At 31.9% G+C, this 26,889-nt stretch overlaps 1 protein-coding gene across 3 annotated transcripts; it reads right to left on the bottom strand.

The window, feature by feature from the left end:
- Positions 1-1,616: 1,616 nt before the first annotated feature.
- LOC127734109 (mucosa-associated lymphoid tissue lymphoma translocation protein 1 homolog) lies at positions 1,617-24,323 on the bottom strand. Of its 3 annotated transcripts, none has more exons than XM_052243757.1 (13): positions 24,018-24,320; positions 18,574-19,002; positions 17,089-17,240; positions 13,441-13,624; positions 12,275-12,381; positions 10,438-10,551; positions 9,401-9,797; positions 8,930-9,031; positions 5,995-6,110; positions 5,457-5,600; positions 4,666-4,838; positions 3,764-3,838; positions 1,617-2,259 (listed from the first exon to the last, which is right to left on the bottom strand). In XM_052243757.1, the coding sequence occupies exons 2-13, from the start codon at positions 18,747-18,749 to the stop codon at positions 2,140-2,142; spliced, it is 1,860 nt and encodes a 619-aa protein (XP_052099717.1). In that variant the 5' UTR covers positions 18,750-19,002; positions 24,018-24,320; the 3' UTR covers positions 1,617-2,139. The 3 variants fall into 3 exon arrangements, with proteins under 3 accessions (XP_052099717.1, XP_052099718.1, XP_052099719.1); XM_052243758.1 differs by having other exon boundaries at positions 18,574-18,871; XM_052243759.1 differs by lacking the exon at positions 1,617-2,259 and adding an exon at positions 2,266-2,545 and having other exon boundaries at positions 24,018-24,323.
- Between the last annotated feature and the right edge of the window lie 2,566 nt (positions 24,324-26,889).

The raw sequence follows: 26,889 nt of genomic DNA, 5'->3' as shown, positions 1-26,889 counted from the left end.
ACCCCATATGTGAAAGGAAGAATCAATTCTGAATGATACACTATACCTATATATCAATTTTTGTTGACGACATAAAAAGATATTTCTCACAATTTGAGACTTTTTGACAAAAATAAGTTGATCCCAACTTTTGTTTTTGACACATGCAATTACTTCAATCACTTGAAATAGCTTATCATACTCATATATCACTGTTTGATGAAATCCTAAAATAAGTAGACATTTCTCAATATGTGTGATTAAAAAAAACTTTGCATCACCTTTTGTTTCACTATTTAACTGCAAATACTACAACAGGACCTTGGAAAAGCGTACCATACCTGCACCTTAATTACTGTTCATTTTTGTTTTGTTAATTCATTTTTCTAATCTTTAATGAACGTATGTTTATAATTATAGAGAAAACTAGAAGTTTTACAAAAGTTTTTTTTTTCGACACCTGGAATCAACTTGGCATAGCTTATCGTATCACTATATAATTTTTTTATTGAAAACCTATAAAAAAAAAAAGTTTATAAACATTTTGAAATCGACGCGTTTGCAATAACTTTTTCCACAAATTATCACAAAACTAATTTTTTTGTCATGGCGAATCAATTTCAAAAAGTATATCATATAAAATTGAGAATTGAAATGGGAAATGTGCCAAAGAGACAAAAACCCGACCAAAGAGCAAAAAACAGCCCAAAGCCACCAAATGGTCTTCAAGACAGCGAGAAATCCCGCACCCGCAGGCGGGCTTCAGCTGGCCCCTAAACAAAAATATGTCCTAGTTTAGTGAAAATGGACGTCACCCTAAACTCCGAAACATATAATAGAACTAAAATTAAAAACCATGCAAGACTAACAAAGGCCAGAGGCTCCTGACTTGGGACAGGCACAAAAATGCGGCTGGGTTAAACATGTTTTGTGAGATCTCAACCCTCCCCTATACCTCTAGCCAATGTAGAATAAACAAACACACAGCAATACGCACAGTAAAACTCAGTTTAAAAGAAGTCCGAGTCCGATGTCAGAATAGGTAACAGAAGAAACTAAGCAAAATGACAATTATACATAAATTAACAAAGGACTACTAGCAGTTACTGACATGCCAGCTCCAGAAATCAATTAAACTGATACATAATTGACTTGTCAATTTGTTTTATTTTGACATTTTAACACCAAAGATGTTTCTCAAAATTTCTTAATATTTTAAACAAAAACTGCTATCTAAAAAATATTTTGTCAAATTTCGAAATAACGAAATTTCCCTCCTTTTGTAGGTTTTAGCACTGTTCATAACAATTTGGAAAATTGCTCGAGACCATCTTGACTTACCGTACGACATTGAAGATCTGACTGACAGTCCGAATGATAAATATAGGACACTCGTCGACGGGAGAGGAGATGCTTACCCTATCGATTCATCCGGTCTCGATAGTTCTGGATTTTTTGCGATGTCCTAAATTTCGGTTTGTTACCTTGATTTGTCTTCTTAATCGATGGACGAGATTTGAACATTGGTAATCTACTGTTGCCTAAATCGGAGAGTAAAAATATTAATATATCTAACAAAAGAGAGGCAAAAGATACCAAAGAGATTTTCATAATCATAAGTAGAAAACAAACTGACATTACCATGGCCATGATAAAGTATTATCATATAATTTAATATATATAGTTCATATCTTATTTGATTTATCATAGTATGACATTACAGCTGATCACTGTAGAAGTAAATACAAAAGTTTAATACTGTCAATAATTAAGTATTCACCGATGCATAATCCGTACAAATGCAGCAACAAAAACGACTTTACCATATATAAATACAAATAAATTACAAATTACACTAATGCACAGAGATCTAGTAGTATAATGCTTTTGAAGGTAATCTGACTTCGACAGTTTGTCTGTTCATCTAAAATGTTTGTTCTTTCGACTTGGTGTATTTTCTTTTTACAGCACTTAAACCAGGAAACAACTAAGATTTTCGATGTCATAATTGAATTCAAAGTAGTAAGGAGTCGATGAAAAACGAGAATGAAATCTTGAATATCAAAATATAAACGATAGGTTAAGAGCAAAATAATAAATCATCTTGAAGCCACGAAATCAATTTCTTGATTTAGGTCGTTTTTGTACAATTAATCCTCCTTATTTATTTCTCCATAGGTCTAGTGTCGATATAAGTGGTTTCATCAGGTTGATATCAACATCCCCTATTAAATCGTTAGTTTTTTTATTCCTGACATTGATCTTCAACAACAAATCATCCTGAAATGTAAATTTAGTGATACAATTATGAACATCAATTTGTGCAATACGTTACCACGGAAGGAGTAAAATAACAAAAATACTGAACTCCACGGAAAATTCAAAACGGAAAGTCCCTTATTAAATGGCAAAATCAATAGTTCAAACACTTCAAACGAATAGAAAACAAGTATCATATTCCTGAATTGGTACAGGCATTTTCTTATGTAGAAAATGGTGGCAATCATCTACAGGTCAATACATTGTCTTCATTTATTTTCCAGTTACTATACCGTAGATCCGTTCTCTAAAAAAGAGAGACGAAAGATACCAAAGGGACATTCAAACGCATTAGTCGAAAAAAATGTGACAACGACATGGCTAAAAAAAAAAGAACAACAGATAAACAACATTTCACAAAACACAACATAGAAAGCTAAAGACTGAGCAACACGAACCCATCAAAAACTAACAATGTTCAAATGAATTCTATGATGCAAAGGTTTGCTATAAGCAAAAAATCATTCAATGGTAAAACAACAGAAAGTTATAAACAAGGAATGTCTGTCCATAACTTATTCTTAGACTAGTATAGGACTGACTGAAGATAACAGTGAGTTGTGCGATGACAGTTTTATTGTATTTTTGGTAGTCTTGTCAGTTTACATTTAAAAAAAACAAGTTGATAAAAGTATGTTGGGCTCTTGATAAATTCATTATTTTTAAGTAAAACCAACAAGAGAAACGCCTATCTTAGAAAAAGGCTATACATTTAGAAATAAGAAGATGTGGTATGATTGCCAATGAGACAACTCTCCACAAGAAATTGTACATCTTAAAAAAGTATTTTACATCGGATAATGTTACCAATGTTATATAGGTATGAATAAAAGGATTTAACTTCATGAACATGTAATTCAAAAAAATGTATTTTTCAAATTTTGCCAGGTAAAAGTCACCTTAATCCACTTCTAAAAATCAACGCTCACATCGTCTAGTGTATCGAATTTACATCAAACCTGTAAGTTACAAACGATACATTGGATTGCAAATAGTTTAAATGAATCAAACTTCAAACGATAAGAGAAAGTATAGCATGCAGGACATGAATCATCCGACATGCAATTAGAAGTTAAAACATGGTAATATTATTATGCTCCGGAATTTGTCATTTGTAACGATAATATACTGCAATTAAATGTGTGAAAAATGAGCATGAATATCAATGATAGAGCAAACTGATATAAATCTCTACCAATTAGTACTGGGCTTCAGTTGTAGATTTTTGAACTAGTATGTCTGTATTATGGAAAAAAAGTTACCCACTCTGGTGGATTGTTGTCTCGTTGGCAATCATATCACATATTCTTATTTTTATATGAGTCATTTATTTAGTAAATAATTGTTAAAAAGCTTTATTTAATTGTTTAAATAGTTGCTACTCCACTTAGTGTTTAAGCAATTTTAAACATTGATAATGACGAATGCGTTAACCATTAAAATATGTTCAACTGATCATACCTACCCTAAGTTTTTGAATATTTTTTATCTCAAACTTTCCTCTTCCACTGACCATATCTATGCTGTGTATTTTAAAATTCTGAAATAAGACTCAGAAATCAATGAAAAACAATAAAAAAAATGACTTATTCATTGAAAAGCTTTATATAAACGTTTGTATACAGCTAATGACTACCAAAATATTGATACAGGCTTTATTGCGAATAGAATAAAATAAAAGTTTATTCGTACAAGGTTTAGTAACGCTGCATAACATTAAACTTTTAAATAAGAACGAACTAATTAAACGCTGGGAACAGAGAGTAGGATAACTCAAAATACATACATATTTAAGTTTAAAAGACCAAAGGATCTGAAGCCTTTATTATGGATATTATCTCTGCCTGATATGCATGATTGTAAAAATGCACGATTCATAAAAGATTGATTTACAGTCGTAATGTTTCGCTTCACTTATGCAAGGATCAGAGCACTATATACTAGATGGATAGATGTAGACAGACATTCAACCAGAAATAGTACTTAGACAATTTCTAGTTGTATAATTATCCCCATTTGCAGTGCGCAAGACTCTCCTTTCAAGAATTAAGGGACCATGAACCTGAGATCACCAGCAGATGAAGCATTAATCTATCATAATTTTTCTTACTGTTCATTGTAATTTATGTTGAACTGATAAATTTATCTATCGATAGCTTGTACTTAACAAAAACTTTAATCCTTGTATCACTGGACTGTCGTAACATGCAAGCACATCATAAATTGTCAACAGAAATATAACATTAATAAACAATGACAAATGGAAACAAACAGGATATATGTGCACCTATTTATGTTCAGGAGCATGATACTGTAGCATTCAAAAATTCCCTTACTTCTGGACAAATAAATGTATTTAAAACTTACTGGTGAAAAGGTTTCCACAAAAATATCAATGTCATCTAATGCAATAGTGTCACACTCTTTTAATGTTCTAGTGTTGATATAAACTGTCATCATGTTAAGGGTGTCTGCCTGGCATTCTATATACAACTTGATATTAGCACCAGGTACAAATACTTCTCTTGAAGGAGGAGGTGCTACGTATAGAACATATCTTAATTATATTATAAATTAAAAAATGTGACGTGATGAAATTTTCAATTAAAGCATTGAAAAATTGATTTACCTTTTCTATTATTCAAACACAAATTTTGTGTCTTTAAACTCTGTAATGAATGGTTCAGGATTTACAAAAATGTATAACAAAACAAATCTTATTGTGTTAGGTGTTTATAGATAAAGCATGAAATCGTGTAGTTTAAAATATACTTAAATGAGTGTTCAAGAATTTTATATATTATATATATCCATGAGTTATTCCATCGTTTCATGTTTATCGCTGAAAGACAATGATATATTTACTTCGAATAAAATTTTTGGTTTGGTTAAGCATGTTTTTTTTCAAATTTGCTATTTTGTTGTTAAAACCTAATAGTGCACACACAAAGCCGTGATACTGTGATACTGTGAATTTACGGAGCGATTGAAAGACCTAATCTCTAATTACCAACGTTCGTCATTTCTAAGATAATTTTAGTGGTTACGAATTGGATTTGGCACACGTTGATAGCAAAACACAAGTTGAAAAAACAATTCGAAAATTGTATCCAGCGCGTGAAAAAGTTTTAGGGTGTCATGTCTTGTTTGTTACTTACAGAAAACAGCATTTATGTTGTCATATGCTTTTGTTATTTCACTACAAGGACGAATTATGTCATAAAAAGATCTTGGCTCGTTAAGTGATGACGTGAACTGTGGTGTCTGATTTTCTTTGTATTTTTTCATTTCCTTTCCCATATCTATAAATTATATAACATATATATGCATTGTTAAAGCGACATTTTTGAAACAACTGAAAAGTAAACCAATCTAGTTAAAAAGTGTATTGGAAAAAATACTTAATCTTTCACCAGTAGTAGTTTACAATTGCTGTAATATCCATCCAACTTTATATCTGAGTTTGTATTTCTTACTGTTTTTGATTGTGTGATCTGTTTTTGTAGTTTATTTGTTCGTGAGAACAAGTATACTGGTTTTTTTGGGGGGTTGGGTTGTATTGTATTTTGTTGTCTTTTAAATCTTTAACATTTTTATTTTCTTTGTAAAACGGTTGTCTTTGTAAAAAAAAATGTATCTTCGTTCAAGACTACATACGATGAGAACTAGAATATATGAATGAAATAACAATGTTACCTTCCAACACATTTTGCATTACACTAGTTACATCGGTTTTCTGTTTTATTCTCTGATTAAAGAATTTTGCCAAAAATCCATTCTGATTGTTCTGATATGCAGACATTCCTCTACTCCTAAAAAAATAAAAAATAACAAGCATTCTGAGAGTATTGCATGGCAATACATAGTCCCCTACCGCTTTAAAATTCATTGTATTGGAACAAAATGCTAACTTGATCTATAAATTGTCATGGTGTAAAAAAAAGTGTTGAATATTGATTATTTGAGTGAATTTTCCAAGTCTAAGGACCATAACTCTGCACAAAATCATCAGACCGGAACAATATTCAAACTTGATCTGTAATTTGTCATGAGAAAACTATATACCAATTATCAAATCAGTATCTTCAAGCATGACAAAAAAAGTGCGGAAAACTGATTATTTGAGTGAATTTTTTAAGTCCAAGGACCATAACTGTGGACAAAATCATCAGAATGGAACAAATTTGGAACTTGATCTGAAACTTGTCATGATAAAACTGTATACCAATAATCAATCAATATCTTCAAGCACGAAGAAAACAAGTGTGGAAAACTGATTTGCCGGACTGACCGATGGACAAACAGACAGAGTGCAAACCTAAAGTCCTCTTCGACTTCGTCGGTAGGGGACTAAAAAATAAAACAATTAGATTGAAAAAAAGGATACAATATGGTGAATCAGTTCATGAGACGAAGTCAAAATTGTACCCTTGCACTTCTACATTTATCTAAGTTCCAAATGGTGAAGTTGAAATCATCCCTTCGTAAATTTTACGGACGCCATCACGAGTTGGTTGACCGTTATGGAATAACCGTTTCACAGATGATATCGGATATGTTCCTTATGTCGTAACTACAATACCCTTCCCTTTTCACGAATGTGACCTACCGAATTAGACTATTTACCGGATTTGTAATAACATAAGCAGCACGACGGGTGCCACATGTGGAGCAGGATCTGCTTACCCTTCCGGAGCACCTGAGATCACCCCCAGTTTTTGGTGGGGTTCGTGTTGCTTAGTCTTTAATTTTCTATGTTGTGTCATCTGTACTATTTGTCTGTTTGTCTTTTTATTTTTGGCCATGCCGTTGTCAGTTTGTTTTCGATCTATGAGTTTGACTGTCCCTCTGGTATCTTTCGTCCCTCTTTTATCGGAAGTTCTGAAAAAATATACTGCAGAAATGCAGATCGACGTCTAGCGAGTAAGTCATTTGCCTAATATGAGTGAAACTTGGAAACTTGTACCAAGTCAGGAATATGACAGTTGTTTTCCATTCGTTTGAAGTGTTTGAGCTTGTGATTTTGCCAATTGTTAAGGGACTTTCCATTTTGAATTTTCCATGGAGTTCGGTATTTTTGTTGCTTTACATTTTTTGGGGCGACCAAATACATCTTTGTATGTAAAAATGATTTGTCCCATAAATGAAATCGAACATTTGATGTGAATATTATATGTCTTTAAAAATATATATTGTGCAAATTCAGGTCTAAAATAAATAAACAATAAATAAAAATTGGCGGTAATTTCAAATGACACTGGATATATTGGGTATATATTCAATAGGTGCTAACATTATGACTGCAATGGTTCCTTAACGTTCAGATAGCGTGAAACTCTCCCTACACGTCGAGGCATCCGATTTAATGTCTTCAGTCCGACATGACGTCGCTGCAATATTTATACATCCCGAACAGCTAAGCGTTCGCCGCTCACTAGCACGAAGTTTACTGCCGGATGTAAGAAGTTCAGCGCAGACAGTATTTTTAAACCCCAGTGTACCCTCTTGTTCATATAAATAAATAAACAGCACAATATGTCTTAACCACGTCTAAACCTTACGTAGAATATAGGACAACCGTGTTTCCATTTGTTGCTGGTTCATTTAGACTATCATAGGCCTGAGATTTAGCAAACTGTCTAATTGATTTTTTTGGCAAAACATAGTCCCCTACCGGTTAAACAATCATTGTACTGAAACAAATTGCTAACTTGGTCTATAACTTGTCATGGTGTAAACTATATAACAAATATCAAATCTATATCCTCGAGCATGACGAAAAAAAGTGTTGAAAACTGATTATTTGAGTGAATTTTCCAAGTCCAAGGACCATAACTCTAGACAAAATCATCAGACCGGAACAAAATTGGAACTTGATCTGAAACTTGTCATGATAAAACTATATACCAAATATCAAATAAATATCTTCAAGCAAGAAGAAAAAAATGGTATAAAAACTGATTTGCCGGACTGACGGATGGACAGACAGACAGATAGACAGAGTAGGTAGGGGACTAAAAATAAAACAATTAGATGAAAAAAAAGGATAGGATATGGTGTATCAGTTCATGAGGCGAAGTCAAAATGGTACGCTTACACTTCTACATTTATCTGCAGTTCTGAAAAAGTATACTGCAGAAATGAGGATCGACGTCTAGCGAGTAAGTGATTTGCCTAATATGAGTGAAACTTGGAGCGACCAAATACATCATTGTATGTAAAAATGATTTGGTCCGTAAATGAAAACGAATAATTGATGTGAATATTATATGTCTTTGAAAATATATATCATGCATATTCAGGTCTAATAAATAAAATGGGCGGCAATTTCAAATGCCACTGGATATATTGGGCGTATATTCAATAGGTGCTATCATTATGACTCCAATGTTCCCTTTACGTTCAGATAGCGTGACACTCTCCCTACACGTCGAGGCATCCGATTTAACGTCTTCAGTCGCTGCAATATTTATACATCCCGAACAGCTTAACGTTCGCCGCTCACTAGCACGAGGTTTACTGTCGGATGTAAAAAGTTCAGCGCAGACGGTATTTTTAAACCCCAGTGTACCCTCTAGTTCATACAAATAAACAGACAGCACAATATGTCTTAACCACGTCTAAACCTTACGTAGAATATAGGACAACTGTGTTTCCATTTGTTGCTGGTTCATTTAGACTATCAAAGGCCTGAGATTTAGCAAACTGCCTAATTGATTTTTCATTAGAATTTCTAAAAAATAAATTAATAGACAAAGAGCATTTCTATGCGACATCTGTAAAGATCAAGAAAATACAATAAAACTAAAATACGGTATTCAATGGTAGATTTCTGTTGTTTGGCTCTATATAAATACTTTGTCATAGTTCACGAAATGTATGTATTTTGAAATATATTTCTACAAATCTCAAAGGCATATCTAAAGAATTTTGAGTAAATGACTAATTCTACTAGCTTTTGCTAATTTCAGAGGTTCAATGTCAGACTGATATTTATCTTTAACAAAAATCAGCATCTCAATGTACGTTACTTGAATTTTCGAAACGAAGCAAGCTATGCCGAAAATGAAGAAACATTTGATACTTGAGCTTATTTCCATACCGTATTCTGCATGTGTCTAAAGCCATAACCAATAGAGCTGGATCAATATGTCGTTGAAATTTATACAAAACGTCATCAGCACAGATGCAGTCACTAGTTGTATATCCATGAGCAGCGTCTGTTGGCACCAGATAGCATTTCCTTGATTCTTCAAAACCATGACCAAAAAAGCAAAATACTACATACACATCTTTTCCCATTTTTTTTACAACATCAATGAACCAATCTATTGTTGATTTCATTTCCGTCTTGGTTAAATCTAAATAAGAAAATACCTGGAAGCCAAGATCTTCAAATGTTGACTTCATTAACCTTACGTCTGCCAGTGGTACATCAAACAATGGCTTGTCTGCTAGGTAGTCGGCATTACCAATGAGAAGTGCTACCTTTGTTCTTGCTGTAATTTGAAAACTAATATGACTACACAGTTTTTATATGACGATAAGATGAATTATTGTAGCTGAATAACTCTATTATTATAGAATAAGTATGGTAATTAAGTCAAAATCAAAATTCGTACATAAAATGTTACCGACAGAACATCAAGCGAACGCAAACAATTTTGGAGAAGTAAAAATCTCGAACATGACAGAGTTAACATATCTCTAGTAGAAGCTGTAAATAAAATCCTACCGATTCGTGATAGTGACATTAGAACTTGCGAATTGGTCATTTTAGTCTTTCCTGGGTTTTTTTTAAACACATGTCGTCCTTCTGATGTAGAAATCAATGCAAATTTCTTTGAACTTCTGAATACTAAAATTTGAATTTTACTGAAACTTATACTCAATGATGACTTTAATTTATGAGGAAAAGAGTATGAAAGAAAAATATGGTTCTTATAACTTGATAAGCATATCTATCTAAAACAAAACATAACAGGAACTGGATAAAGGGTTAAATTTGAACTTTATATGACTTATAAAGGGTTCGCGTTTTATCTATTTTTTAAATTTTGATTTTAATTTTACAAATTGAACAGATTCTCTTATTTGTTTGGATGTTGCTTTTTTGTGTCTTTCGACCTAAATACTCACCTTCAAATCTTGGACTTTCAGGCATAGCTTTCTTTGCAGATGTGTCTGTGCTTTCTGTGTTTTCCTCTCCGTCGCGAAATGAACGAACATCATACAAAATAACATCCCTTTCTTCTACAAATTTAGATAAGTGTTATAGTGAAAGAATTTAAGTCATCTTGAATCTAAAAATTGGTTCATTCATTGTCAAAAAGTTGAATGAAAAATCATTGTTAAACGCTTTCGAGATATCAAAACAACCAAAACCTTCCTTTTCTCTTTTGACATCGTAATATTTAATTACTTCATGTTCGATATTTTCACTTTGTGTTTTACTTGTCTGATAGATACACGTGTAGATAAGAATACATTTGCTAATCATTCCGACGAAGTTAGTCGTAGTGAACACACGGGCCAGCGTGGTACGTTTCTAGATTTCTGATAATAAAGAAAGGTACCTAATAGTTGCGACGTAGTTGCAAAACTACTGTATTGTAATCAAGCTTTGTTGTGAATCTTTTCGTTTTTTCGGGTAGTAAAAGCAATGAGTTTTCATGTGTAGCTTATCACTATTCGTTCTAATGGTACTCCTTTGCAAAAAATAAAATTATTAATGATTTTGTTTAGTGATTGATCAGTTTGAAAAACAACAGATTTGTTAATCATGTCTTTTAATTCAAAGTGTATCACTATCGATATATAGTATACAAGTCCTTGCTCAAGTATTAAAACTGTTGACCAGTAAGTCTCACACTAAAATATATTAAGAAAGACAATAGCAGGTAATGGAGTGAAAAAATTATATACAATTTAATTGAAAGGTCACAGGAATTCCTCTCGGTCAAGAGATTATCATTTTGTTTCGCGATGAGTACAGTAGTGTTAATGACAATTGAATAGCTGTTGTGATAATAAAAGAAGCATACGTTTGTTTTCGATGGATTGATAAGCAGTTAAAATGAGATTTACTATAGGGACAAATGTGTCATGTCATTCCCATATAGTGAGAAAGGGATGACATATACATCTAGCTGCAACATATAGATTTTTTTTTTTCTTAATTTGATTTTGAATTTATTATTTAATTCCAACGCACTATATACTCATGAACACTTCCTGCCTGTTGTTTAAATAATTATAAAAATAATTTCCTTTTGCTTGCATCACTTTTTTATGTTAGAGTATGAATAAGCCAACTGCTTGCATGGTCAAGTTGTTTGAATGGTTTTTTTTCAATTTACTATCTTCAAATCATGCATAGCATTCAATGCGTCTTTTGTCGTCATGTTACCGACATCCGTATAAACTCTTAAGGAAATGAAAAAAATATAAAAAATTCATAGTAAGAGGAAGTTCAGTTGTTTGTTCATTGAGATGTAGAAAAAGGAAAATTAGCTTTTTATATAAATGTTATAAAACAATGACAAAAAGGGGACGTTGTTAAAAGTCTGTACTACAGACCATTTAAAACGCAACACTAGACATGTAGAGGTCAAAATCCAGTCTTCGACAAAGGACACAGTCACCAGCTTTTAGTCAGTCTGCGTTTAGATAAGCAAATTTAAGAGCGATATCTTAAGATCTTAATAAACAAATCACAATTCTAATTAATGAAATTCATGAAAAGCCTTCATTCTTGGGACAAAAGAAATATTTAAGTCAGTTTATTATTGGCATTTTCTCTCGTCTTTGAAAATAGGTCATCACCTTAGAATTTGTAGATTATTGACTTAGTCTGCTTTTCTTACATAGAGGTGGTCTCGATTCTGTTCATTGAACATTAACATAACATCTTTATTGCGATTGTTCCTATCGCACTGAACACCAGCAGCTAAGTTTTCTTAATCGTTAAACATACCTTGCATAGGTGGTATCACCGATACCGAAGTTCGAGATGAGAAAATAACTTGATGCCGATGATTGCCATTATGAAGCCTACAACAGTATATGCCAGCATCTGGTTGTCTGAAATTGAAATGCAATGCATACACTAAATATTTGTTATTGTAAAATATTTGACAACTTAATCATAACACATATTTAACATAAATTTGTATTTAGTAAAGCGAGCCTAAGGGACCATATGGACAAGGTATATTGTTACAGAGTAGTTGCCAATGTCAGCTGCCTATATATACCTGAATGTTATAAATAACTTATATTTTAAAAGGGCATAGATCATACGAAACGATCAGTGCCCAGAGATTTTCATACATTTTATGCAATATAGCTGATGTAAACCTTTGACAAAATTTCATCAAACATAAATAAAAAATGTTAATCAAAATAACGCTTGGTGAACTTCATGCGTCCGAAGCGCTTTTCTAGATTTACCTTTTTCAGGGTCGCTTAAACCCAATAATTTAATAACCAATAGGTATAAATATTTGAATACATAAGTAGTTTATGACCAAAGAGAGCTAAATAGAAGAGCCAAATTCATCTAAGTTCAACTTTGCCTGAGGAAGTTCCTAACCTCACAAAAAAATATTTTCCTTACTTAGTACCTTTCAATGGTGCATACCTTCCCGTCAAACAACGATCAACTTTGATTTTCGAACTTGGCCAAAATATTGCTGATGTTAACTTTTGATCCAATTTTCATTTTCAGACTTGGTTGAAAATAAAGTGTCGTCCTCGATGGTATCGTCACCCCAGTTGTCGATATTTTTGTTTTGGTATGAAATATTATTGATATGTTCCTTTTCTGTAAATTTACTGTTGATAAAATAATGATTAATTCGAAACACTAAAATTCTTCTACCTCCATGCATAGATTGGTATAACCGTTTTTTTTCCGAAATTTTCGGTTTGTAATGCTCTTCGTTGTTTGATTTGGTCTTCCAACTGTTTTGATTCGAGATCCACTGATGAATCTTATGTAGACGTACGTCTGGCGTAGCAAACTATAAACCTGGTATCTTTGATGAGTTTGATTTTCAATAAGAGTGTAGAAATAGATAAAGATATGTGTAAGCGATATTTCACATATGAAAGTATAACATAAAAAAGGCAAAAATGTACCTTGCATTAACTATTTTGAAAATATGATTGGTTTCAGCTCGTAGTTTCTCCCATTTACCGCTGATAGATTTAAACCACTGATATCTTGGATAAGGAAATCCTTTCCCTTCTGTGTGTAGATGTAATGCTGTTCCTTCATTAATGCTTTTATGCGATGGTGGTTGCTTAATTATGACAATAGGTTCTGAAATTAATCATAATGAATATTACAACTTTGAAATTGGAATGAACTTTCCTGCATCCTTTCTGTGGGCATAGATAAGACTTTGATATATGTGGTAAACGTACATTGAAAGTCCATTATCCGAATCATATTAACCTTTTTTCCCGAAAGCGACATTACAAACTGCTCAGAGTCTGAAAAGACCATATTTTGTACTGGTCGAGCATAGACATAATCTCGACAGTACTTAACTGTACTTACCTGTTCTCGACTTTGGTCTCGACTTTACTTAATAAGTCCGATTCAGTACTTAATAATCTTGGTATAGTCTGAAATGGTCTCGACTCAGTTTCGACCTGTCTCGACTAGTCTTGACTCAGTCTCGACCAGTCTTGACCTTTAAATTTAGTCTAGACTGGTCTGAATCAGCCCATCTACCTCAATTATATATTGATCTTACAAAATTCCAGGTTATTTCGTAGTTTGGTTCATTGCTGTCACATTAAAGGATTTAATTAATAGGTAAACAAAAGCTAGAATTTTCAGTTTTGATTAAAATTAGATAATCACCTTTAATTATTTCTATAACTTTTTCAAATCAACTTGGATTTTCATAAAACTCTACAGCTATTGCAATTATACATTGAGCTTAGAGAATGCCAGGTTGTTTGGTAGTTTGATTTATTGCTGTCAAATTTAAGGATTAAATTAATAGGTAAAAAAGCTAGAATTTTCAGTTTGGACTAAATTCAGACAGTCACTTTTAAATTTATTTAACTATTCCAAATCAACTTGGAAAAGTTATAGAAATAATTAAAAGTGACTTATTGATCTGAATTTAATCAAAACTGAAAATTCTAGCTTCTTTTTACCTATTAATTAAATCCTATTAAGACAGCATTGAACCAAACTACCGAAAAACCTGGAATTTTGTAGGATCAATATATAATTGAGTTAGATGGGCTGATTCAGACCAGTCTAGACTAAATTTAAAGGTCAAGACTGGTCGAGACAGGTCGAAACTGAGTCAAGACTGGTCGAGACTGAGTCGAGACTGGTCGAGCATTTGTCGAGACCATTTCAGACTATACCAAGATTATCAAGTACTGAATCAGACTTATTAAGTAAAGTCGAGACCAAAGTCGAGAACAGGTAAGTACTATAACCAAGGCCAGTACTCTGCTCGTTCCTAACCTTGTTACTCATCTTGCTAGGTTGGGGGAACTAGCTGGTATCTTTCATATGAATACATGTTAACGTAACACAGATTCAAGTTCTATATATAAATGTTTATTAATTCAGCATACAGTATTCAGCAATCACAATAGCATATAAGTTCATGAGACATGATAATGATAATAAAACAGCATGTCTAATATCAATCCAATACAACTGTCTAAATCAAAGTCTAAAACACAAGTGTCAAACACAACTGTCCCAAACTACATGGTCAACTAAATATATATTGTTTTTCATTATTCAATTTACATAAAATTAATACTCAATACATTTACTTTACATAATAATGCTAGTTTATCTATTTTCCCAAATATCAAGTCTTTGTGACATAACCTAAATTATCTTAAAAAGTAAGAAATCCCTTTTGTATATATAACACTTCTCTAATCCTTAATTCTCTATTGTCATTTAACCCTCAGGGGATTACATAATAATTTGCTTTACACTTATCTAAAATTGTGAAGATTTATATTAATTATTTATCAAGTAAATTATTTCTTAAGCTAGTGCTAAATATCTTTAACTAATACTGAATTATAAGAATTATTTGAATTCCACATTTTAACATACTTGCATCTAAAATATACTGGTTATAGTACAGTTAAGTACTGTCGAGATAATGTCGAGTCTTATCAAGTAAAATCTGTGCTCGACCTTACTGGCCGAGCACAAAATATGGTCTTTTCAAACTCTGAGCAGTTTGTAGTGCGATACATAGCGATCCTAGATTCCGTCGTCGGCGTCGGCGGCGTCAACATTTAGGTTCAGTTTGTGGTTAAAGTTTTTCAGCCATCAATAACTTTGTCAAACCTTCATGGAAATTTATGAAATTTGGACAGAAGCTTGTTTATGACCAAAAGACAGTATCCAAAAAAAAGTTTTGAAAATATTTATTTTAATTTTTCCGTATTTTACTGATAAATGGACTTAGTTTTTTTTAAGTTAACAAGTAGATACAGTCTGGGGTTAAAGTTTGTTACACATCGATTATTTTGTCAAACCTTCATAGAGTTGTATGAAATTTTGAAGGTTTTTAATGATTAAGAGATAATCTCTGAAGCAAACCTTTCAAATATATTTTTTTCATTTTTAGTATTTTTCTGATAGATGGACTTAGTTTTTTTACAGTTAACATTCACAGACAGTTTAGACACATGTTAAATTTGATAGTTAGATAGTTATGAAACTTGGACAGAAGCAAATCTTCAAGACCAAGAATATTGTTTTTTAAATTCTGTATTTTACTGATAAATGGAATCACTTTTTAAGTCAACATTACACTTATACACTGACAGCAGCGAGACACAGGGTTCCGCGGAACCCCGTACGTATTTTTGTGACTAGTAGCCTATATGTAGATGTAAGTAACTGTAGTGGTATGTTATTTCAATACTTTCAGTAAATTTTTTACTTTTATTAATTTAGAAATATAACAAGAGGCTCCATGCATTTTCAGAGGAGAAAATTTTGCTTTTATCCCATCGGAACCAACGTTTATAACAGAGATATTATATTTCTACAAAGTAAAGTTATACTTTGCCAAGTAAATTCATTACAGAAGATGAAAATATATTTCCATAGGGTTTTAATGGAAAACAGGTACATGTGTCACCTATGCCACAAAATTTCAATTTTGAATAAGGATCAATCTTTTGTAGAGGGTGTTTCGATCAACAATCGCATATACAGTTTCAAAACAAATTGCATTGTACTTTGAGGAGAAGAATTTTTAAAATTGCCAATCATAATCAAAGATTAGCTCTGGTGGCCATGTTTTCATTCGAGCCGAACCAAATGAGGATTCATTTTTAAGGGATCTTTCATCCAATGTCCTTCCTATATTGCAAATGTGCAATGTAGTTAAAAAGAAGAAGAACAAAGTTATTTTCTATTGGGTTTTAAAGGGGAATTAAGTGAACTAATGCAACCATGTTTCAACCCTCAATCTATTACTTAAGTACATTGTATGTTTCAAAACAGTTTCGCGATGCAATTTCAGATAAGAATTTAGCAAATTGGTCATTAAAATCAAAGATCGCCTCTGGCGGCCATATTATATCCGATTAGAAGCAAATTAGGACAATTTGAAGTTAGCGTTCCATACACCATGCCTTCAAGTTTGATTGAAAACTGATAAACTGTTTCAGGAAGGTAAAAAAGTGAAAAGTTTATGTAAGACGGATAAAAAAAATTTACCAAATGATAGCAACAACTGATACTTTGGGTCAGAAGTAAAAACTGCATACCATATTCTTTGATGTCCATCAGTAAACTTTCTAGCCGTAACTGGTCAAGTAAATGAACTAGTTCAAAAGCAACCATTCCATAAGAGCCCAATCTCCATAGCATTGTTTCACTAGGACTATTGCTCCTTGCGAAATGATTAACATCTAAAGTACTGAAAAAAATATATATATAATTTCAGATATGGAGTCAAACGCATGTCAAATGCCATAATATTCACTCCATCCCCTCTGAAATAAACAACAACGACATTCTCTGCCAACGCATGATGTATATGTTGAATTTGCATTCTTTTAAAACTAAGATTAACTACTAGTAATCAAATCTGATTCTGAACAAATCGATCAAGACCTGTATATAAAATTTCATACTTTTCTACAAGTTTACTAGATTTATATAAAATATTTTCTCCTGAAGATAAGTCAAAGAAAAAAAGCACCCACTAATCTACAAATTACAGATAGCTATTGATGGTGAAATCAGTTACAGAGTGTAAAGTATTGAATAATTTATCAACAAAGGGGTCTCCACTCAGCAATCCAAGAATGTTAAGACTTGAATTTTCTAAATCGATTAAAAGATACGAAAATATGGTTTTATCTTCTTCTTCCAGTTATAACCCTATCCCTCTCAATTTTATGATTTCTTTTGCTCATGCAAAGCCATATTTTGCTTTCCGTATACTTAGATGTAGCGTCTTCGTTCTTATTGTGACAAAGATTTTCGATATAACTCTCGGTTATTTTTTAGGTACAAAAAGCAGCGACATCACCAAGTAAATTGCATTTTCTATATCATTTGAAATAATGATACTTGTATTCCGATAAAAACGTTTTTTGTAAGAATACAATTTTACTGTAAACTTTTTGTAAAGTGCCATCTTCCTATTGCTAGCTATGTCCCTCAATATTTATAAAAATAAAAATGTAAATAAAGATTTACCGGGACCAAGTTATGCTTGAAACTTTAACCACTATCTGTCGTTTCCTCGGAAAAATTAATAACTATATCTGACATGTACAAAATTTGCGAGCATTCGAAAATCTGGCTAGAAAAAACTTGATGGTATTGCATCAGGTTTGTCAGGTTGCTAGTTCAACAAACCATTTACAGAAAGCATGATATTATCAATCTTTTTAAATTGTTTTATAATGTGTATCTTGATATTCCATTGATTGAAAGGTATGAGATTTTTATATCCCTCTCCCAAAAAAAATATGAACCTCAAAACCTCAACACGTCTTAAAATATGTCTTTCCCTAATTCAAGAACATCGTCACCGTGCATGTTATTAGCAGTATCTTAATGTTCATATATATTTATGTTGTATTTGTTGTAGTGTGCTTCTAAACGTTTGGTCTAGAACGTACCCATTGTAGTCAATATCATTTCTCCCACACTGATATTATAATCATACCTTAGTGATGTACCAGTATTGTTATCATTTTGTTCAAAATGTAAAATTAATGTTTTACAAAGTATCTTACCTTATATTATAAATTGGTCTAAATTCTGAAGCTTTTACTAAAAACTCTTTCCAGTTGCATGTCTCTGGATTTCCATCAAGTGATCTGCAGACCTTTGATGTTATAGCAAATTTCAGTTCAATTATATTTGAATCTGGATGTACGTCTTTCAGACGTCGACATTGCTCCAAATCCATTTCTTTTCATCTTCATTTAACGGACGATCAAAAACATTTTGCCACAAATTGTATAATTTCAGTTTGTTCCTTCATACACCCATTATTATTGCTGACCTTATAGAAAAGTTCATTTAATGACTCTGAAATCGGATCATGAAAACATAGAATAGATATGAACTTCAACCTTGGACAAATTGAATGAATACTGTTTTTTAATGTTTTTAACTGCACGTGAAATTAACCAATTTTATCGACGGAAATGCTGAATTTTCTAAAACATAAAAAAAAAAAGAAAGTAGTGAAAATCAGTTAGTTATTTTACAGTACAATTTAGGAGTTATATGAGATTTCCATGGTAAATGTTTTTGTCATATTATACATATTCATGGCGCTTTTCCCGAAGTCCAAGCGCAAAAAGGTTTTGGATTTTTTCCTTTACCGAAAGATCTACACATACATGTAGTTAAAATAGTCTCTAAAGGTAAGAATATTTTATGGCATAGAACTCAAACACGTTACACTATTTTTCGCATGAATCAAGTTTGGTTGACGAAGTATTTGTCTCGAATATAATACATAATATTTCCAATAGGCGTTTATGCAAAATTCAATCGATCAATCCTTCCATGAAAATTTTACTACAACATGTACAATTTTAGATTATTTTTCGCAAAAAAAGTCTACCGCAGCAATTCTAATCATTGACATTTTAATGTGTTTCGTATATGAACATATAGTGGGGAAATTGTTGTTCATTTCACTAGGTTTCAACTACTTTCGGGATCTAATCCCGTACTTAGTGGAAGACATTATGCGGAAATAGTCACCACCTGTTTGATAATAAAGCTCCTTGTCAAAATCTTGAATCGCCATTTTGAAATGTCAGGTTTGATTTTGAGAATTTATCCGGGTTTGCTGTAGTTTGGCAGTCTCTTGTTTTAAAATAATCGATAAATGATGTAATTATGAAAAATTATCATTGCTTTTTTTTTCTCGTAAATTTCAAACATTTTGAGAAAATGTAAGTTTTCAAACGTATGTTTATATGATTATTAAGTTATGTTAAACTTTGATATTTGTTTTGCAGATTTAGGTTTAGAAGAGAGATTAAATCGAAAGAATGTGTACATGTGGAATATTTCTTCGTCATTTTCAATAGGACGCACTATCGGGGGAAATAGTACCTTCCTATACTGTAACTTGCTAAAAATGCAAGTTATTTTATGGTACGTCGTTCGATCCTGTGTGGAAGTTAAAGTACAAGCAAGCTCCTCCCTTTAAACATTTTTACGATTTGCAGAACAGATATTTTCATAGGCAAACAAATGATACAGTGATTCAATAAATATTTAGAGATGGTGTATCACTCCAATGCAGTGTCTAACTCCATTTTATTTAAGATAGATTGAATGCGTCAAGTCATTTATATCGCAGGTATAGATTACCTTAGCAATATTTGTTCTTGTTGGAATTTTGGGTCCTCAGTGCTCTTCATCTTCGTAATTATTTTGCTTTTTAAACTTTTTTGATTCGAGCGTTCCTGATGAGTCTTTTGTACACGAAACGCGCGTTTGGCATACAAAATTTTAATCCTATTATCTAAAACCCATTACTAAAACATTTGGGATTGGTAATACTTATTACAATTTAATTATACTAAACGTTCAATCAAACAAAAGCTGTTGAAACAGTTTTCTCATCTTCGTTATATAATAAGACCTAATCTATTTCATGGGAGACCACAATACTTGGGTATATAAATATGATTATCCTTATTATCCCATCCGTTTGTTAAACCCTATAAAGTAGGACATATGTTTGGAAGAGCGAGATGTATAAATACACATCCACGTCTGTTTAGAACGGGTACATTAGATCCGATTGCTCATGTAAGGAAAGTGCAATGTACCTTGTAGTTAAATAATCATTAGAACAACTCTCTGAGGGCTACTTAGGTGACTTGTTTCAAAGCAAAATTTTGGCTCTAACAAAAATGTCCTAAATTTTAAGAGGCAGTCAGAATTCCTACCCTTTATACTCATCCATTTTGCAGATCAACTTTTTTACAATCCTATAAAATTACAACATGAAGAATTCAAATCTTATAATTACATTTTTATGCTACAACCATAAAACGACAAGTTATATTAAATATTTCGTTTGTTTTTCTATGTATTGTTGTGACGTTGTCACGAGAATCATTTGTTATCATGAATGTTGTATTTTCCCGGGAAAACAATTAATTATTACGTCATTTTCAATTGTCTACTTCTGACAGAACTGAATTAACTGCAAGCGAATTGTCTAAACAGTACTGAAGTTACCACCGTCAATAAGTCTGAAAAAATACTTAAAGAATGAGCATGAATATAATTTATTGTTCAGACTTTTAAGGTGTTGTTAAGATCAGAATGGCCGTTTAAGACGAAATTTCATTTACTAGTGATAGGAATGTACACCGTTTATGTACACCTTGTAATCATTTCTCACATCACATATAGTTAACCTATCACTTACAGGTATATCTGGCATAGCCTCATTTTGAACTACTTTTTGGAATTTTCAGTTTTCCGTGCTCTTCAACTTTGTAATAGATTTGGCCCTCAAAATGCTTTTGATACGAGCGTCACTGATTAGTCTTTAGTAGACGAATTGCACGTCTGGTTTACAAAATTATAAGTCTAGTGTCTTTAATAAATTTTTATCATCTGAGATACGGGTTTATCTATAAAAACATAATATTGACCAATACGCAGTCAATTAGTCTGAAACCATGCCGAGTCCCCCTGTTTTTGTTTGTTACCATAATTTGTTTCTTTTTAATCGATTTACGAGATTTGAACATCGGTTAAGTACTGTCGTCTTAGTTTAATGCTGTTCATACATATATTTTGATTAGTTCTTGGTTGAAAAATATTGTATTTTTTAAATGAGGTTTCCATCCCCGCATTCTACAAAGCTAATGAATAAATTATTTAGAGGTCTTTCAAGATATCACTCCTTCACGTTTTTAAAAACAGAAATAACTTACTTGAACAGATGATATTTCGTCATTTGTTTGCAGCATTGTGTAATTACTTCCGAGAAACAAAACATTTTAGGAAGTCTAACTAACAAACACTTAGGCAAATCATCTTATATTCATGATCATTATTGCATCTTAACAATAGAATAAAATAAAGTGAGGAAATTAATTTAAAAAATCATGTCTTGATAAAACACGCATGATTTAGTAAATAAATATACACGCATAATTGACGGCTTTCCTTTATCAACTTCTAGCCTAGATGCATTTTGCTTTCACACAGTTGATCCGATGATATCGAATAACTATGTGTATGTGTTTAATCAAATAGATATAAAGCACACTCTATTCAGCTAAATCCTATCCTATTTTACGAGGTGATTTTGAAATGTTCAAATATTTTCTTCTCATGGGTATCTACTTTCTCTTATAATTTGAGAAGTATTAAACATAAAATTATTGTTTGAGTCGATATTATAGAAGATTTATTTCACGATCACTAGTACACCCTAAGTCTTTCCACAAACAAATTTAATTTAGAATTGCATCATGATTTATGAAATCGTTAAGTGCTTTAATTTGTTGATTACGGAAACATGGAACTTAGATACTAGTAATCAGTTATAAAACTTATGTTGTATATTATATAGATCATTTCTTTATCTAAACTACGTACGGTTAATGGTCAATAACTTTGCCAGTAGAATGTATAAATATGAAAAGACACTGAAAACAGAGAATTATAAAATACAGGTGTATACTACACTTATCAATTACATAAAATTATATACTTATATGGAGTTATTTCTTTTGAAAAAGACAGGTCATTCTTTTGAAGAAACAACCTGGACGATACCAAGTTTCAATAAAATAAGCTTCAAGGCATAAAATAATGACCTGCGTCGGGTTATTATTTACCTTGATTAAAATGCAAACTACAGAGTACTTAAACATATAATGCGTGTGTTGTTGTCAATTGGGGTTTTACTGTATAATTTTCTATCTTTAAAGTTTAGGAAGAAACAATCCTTTCCTTCGTTTATTAGGCTGAAATAAATACCATTTACTCTATTAAATGACAAAATATTCCTATTTTCTATAGGGAAACAGCCAAGTTCTTCAAAAGAGGTGGTATAATACTTGATCATGATTCTCATTTTTTGAAGAAGGAAAATATATTGCCAAGCATAAGAGAGAAAACAAATACTCTGAAAAATTCGTTAAAAATTGTTGAAAGAATATTTACTTTTCCGTGATAAAGATGTCGTGTGTAACAAGAGAAAAAAAAAGTAGCATTGCTTTATATAGCTCATATGATAAATTACTTACAAATTGACTTGTATTTTTCATAAAAATGAGCCGTAGGGCGTGTTTAATACCTAAACGCTTAGGAAAAGAATATCTCACTTTAATGTGATCGATAAAATAGGATAAAATTCCTGAAAATCTTTGCAGAAAATAATACTTTTGACGGTATATAAGTAAGATCATGCACATGCTAAGGTTTTTCTTGTCGTAAAACACATCTCGTGGTGTCAGGGTTGCCCAAAAAAGACCTCCCTACGGTCGGTCTTTCATTTGATCAATCCTGAGACCCATTGGTGTGCTATACGACAAGAAAAACTTTAAAATATGCATTGTCTAGAACATGTTTATTGTGTACCAAGGATCAAGTTTTCGACTAAACTAGCTAAAACAGTTAAAGGCTGTCCTGAATAAGACAATCTCATAGTGGTTTTTTTTTTTTAACAAAAAAACAAATGGTTTTACCTAGATACCAATACTATAACTGTTCCAAGGGTCTGTTTGCTAAGACCATTACTTTAGGGGAAGCATATTAAATCGGTTCTTGTACATACAGCGTTCGAGTTTTGGGTCGAATTTATCTAGTTTATGATGTTTGACTTACTATCATATGGAAAAAATAACACTCCTAAACTTAGGATATCTCCCACCCGTAAGCTCGGTCGTAGCGTTGGTTTTGTTACTTAAGAAGGATTATGGAGCATTAAGTCATTGGTGGATCAAGGATTTTCAAAAACAACGTGGGACGCACCGACATAATTTGAAAAAAGAAGGCGAAGTCAAAAAGTATATGCAATACAAATATTCAACAATTTGTTCGCTCCTAAGTTGGAACCGATCCCTTTCAATTTATGAAAAAAAAATCCTTGATGCACTTATTAACACCCTTTTCTACAATTGGTTTAATGTAACTCCCCATACCCATCATTTATGTCTTGAATAAAAAAAATACTTACTTGAACTGTTGAGTATGCAGCGTTGTGTAATTACTTCCAGGAAGCCTAAACAATTTGGGAATTCCCAGTTACGTACGCATAGTCATAATATATAAAAATATCGTATATTCATGACTGTTATTTCATTTTGACAAAACAAAATAGTGAGGAAATTAAACTATAAAACACGTTTGTCTATTTGCGATAACATCCACTTGTTCCCTTATTGAGGATTTCTTTTATTCAATTTTCAGTTCTCTGCTGCACACTGATGATTTTGTTTCAAAACAAACAATTTGATTTTAAACTGTTCTCCTTTTTGACCTTGTAATTTGAGTATATAGTTTGTTGTCCGAGGTATTTAAATATATAATAACAAACTTGAGAAGTATTTAACATAAACATATTGTAAATTATATCGGTATTGGTTCATTATTACAATATAATATAAAATTGCATCCCACAAATTATTTTAAAGAACATCAATATGAATTAATAAAACGTTTAGTGCATTTGAAGACTGAAAACAGGGAAATTAATCAATAAATTTTAATACTAAGATGTTGACGTATTTAACGATATCTTCTTGATACATAATAAAATACATGCTTTAAAGTTCCACTCTTTTTTATTCAAATGTAATGTATATAAGGCAGGATAGCTCTGCAACTTCGACTTAATCAATTCATTAATATCTGCACATTTAATATGTTCAGAGAAATATAAGTACTGGATCAAATGAACTATAATTTGAGTTTTTTTTAAAAAGCATCAGTTGTGACAACTAAACTCATTATACAATAAAGCTTGTCTTACAGATACTAATACTTAATGACAAAATAAGCGATAGAATGGAAATATGATAAACTGGACTTCTCTGAATACTTCAGTAGTTATTTGTCGCTGCTCTACGATGGCTATTTTGAAATAGCAAATGAAAGAACGAAGTTTTTCATTCGGATTTCCACGTAATCAAAGATTTAAATAGGTTATCAAACAATAAATTTGAATTTAGGCTCATTTACAACGCAAAGCCGAGTTGGCCAGGAACCGAGGCAACTCGAAGAATATATTAATAATGCGCTCAATATGTCGTCACCCGTCAGCAATAAAGACAGAAATTGCCTTTAAAAAATCAGATATGGAAGTCACAATTCATATCTTTAGATTGGGTTAAATTTTGCTTCAGTAAATTGTTAATTTTATATTTTAACAGTACCTACGACGACATTTCCTTGAAAGCTGCATCATCTGGCCTAAATGTCAACAGACCAAACGCATGTCTGGCGTAACAAATTATAATCCTGGTATCTTTAATGATTTTCTACATGTACAGTTGATTTAAGCTAAAAGTAATAAACTATGACATAAAAACAAAGGTTTCTTGTAAAGGACATAGGGGCGTATATATTTACCATCATCGCTCACAGAAACTTTTGATTCAGTTATTTTGTCAATTGTAAGCTCTGTATGAGAATAAAGTCGTTCTTACTGTTGTATTCTTGAAGAGCTGATAACTAACTGTGTCTTGACTGCCGGTCATATAATGCATTTGGGGAATTCCAGTAAACTTCAAAATCTCAGTGTAAACAGAGAGTGCAAACATTTACTTTTATTAAATCAGTGATCTCACAAAGAAATTCTAGTATATAAGATAATGTTATTAATCTTAAGTGTTTTGTGTGTTTCTTATACAGTTAACAATCACATAAATAAACACCAAGTCATATTTTACTTAGTAAAAGTGGGTTAAATTATACCAGCAAATCATCAGCGATTATTATTGGTTTTACCTGAAACTTTATGCATAGTAGACCAGTTTTAACTTTATTGTATATATTTTTGAATCTACTTTATATAACAAAAGAAAAAACAAAAACAAAACAAACGAGGATCATAATTATTCAACAACTATCTTTATTTAAGTCAAAACGGAATAATGTCAATGTCTAAACTTTGTTTATTTACTTAAATTTTTTGGAAAACTTCAGGACGCAAATAAAGTTTTCTCATAATTTTTCACAGGCGAATGAGGCAAATGGAATGCTTGATTCCTGGTGCCGGTGGATCCTGTGATGCAATTCAAACACAAAGGGTTTTTACAGTGTTGTTTCTATTTCATTTATTCTTGTATTTATATTACCTGGGACTATTACATATTATGTCCCAGTATTTACTTAATTTTTACTTTAATATCGAGAAAATGTATATAAATCTACTATATACGGTATGTTCTGCCAACGACAAAAACTTTTTTTGTTGACGTCATTGTTCAATTTAAAATTTACTATCTACTACACCTTCTTTGTTGCAGTCTTTTTTATATTAATTTGTATGTTTGTGAATTTTACAGTCAGTTGTGCTGTATGTCTGTGATATATGTTTATACAGTTTTGGCTGCTGAATCCCAATTATTGTCACATTTACCTGATATGTCCGATTGTGTTGCCACTGGCAATTTTGTCAAAATAACGGAACTACAATCAACTGTCATACAAGTGGGCGGTTAAGCTAGTTACAAGACCAGGTTTAACCCACCATTATCTTCGGAAAATTCCTGTACCAAGTCAGGAATATGGTAGTTGTTTTGCACTTGTTCCGTTGATTGATGGCGTTTGATTTTGTCAGTTTTTATGGACTTCTCCTTTTTAAATTTGCCTTTAAGTTCGGTATTTTTGTTATACTTTTTCAATATATCTCAACTTATATATTCGTCCACCCTTTTTTTCTTGACCCCATCAAATTGAAGAAAACCAACCATAAGATGACATCATCTATACGTTGATGTTTTTATGCAGACGACATTGAATTGTACCAAACACTGCATGGATTTCTGACGTTATCACATGGTTATCGTAATAAAATTAAATCGGACATGGAAAAACGGACTATA

Source organism: Mytilus californianus, unplaced genomic scaffold, assembly GCF_021869535.1.
Source record: "Mytilus californianus isolate M0D057914Y unplaced genomic scaffold, xbMytCali1.0.p SCAF_3, whole genome shotgun sequence".
Lineage (NCBI taxonomy): Eukaryota > Metazoa > Mollusca > Bivalvia > Mytilida > Mytilidae > Mytilus > Mytilus californianus.
The sequence above is the reverse complement of the archived record's forward strand: the minus strand, read 5'-3'. Positions and strand labels throughout refer to the sequence as shown.

Excerpts from the sequence above, each read along its gene's own strand:
- LOC127734109 (XM_052243757.1), bottom strand. The coding sequence starts at position 18,749 with ATGGATTTGGAGCAATGTCGACGTCTGAAAGACGTACATCCAGATTCA. Across the intron at positions 6,111-8,929 it reads ACAGTTGTCCTATATTCTAC|GAGTAGAGGAATGTCTGCAT; the intron begins GTAAGGTTTAGA and ends TTATTTTTTTAG. Across the intron at positions 4,839-5,456 it reads CAACATAAATGCTGTTTTCT|CACCTCCTCCTTCAAGAGAA; the intron begins GTAAGTAACAAA and ends TTCTATACGTAG.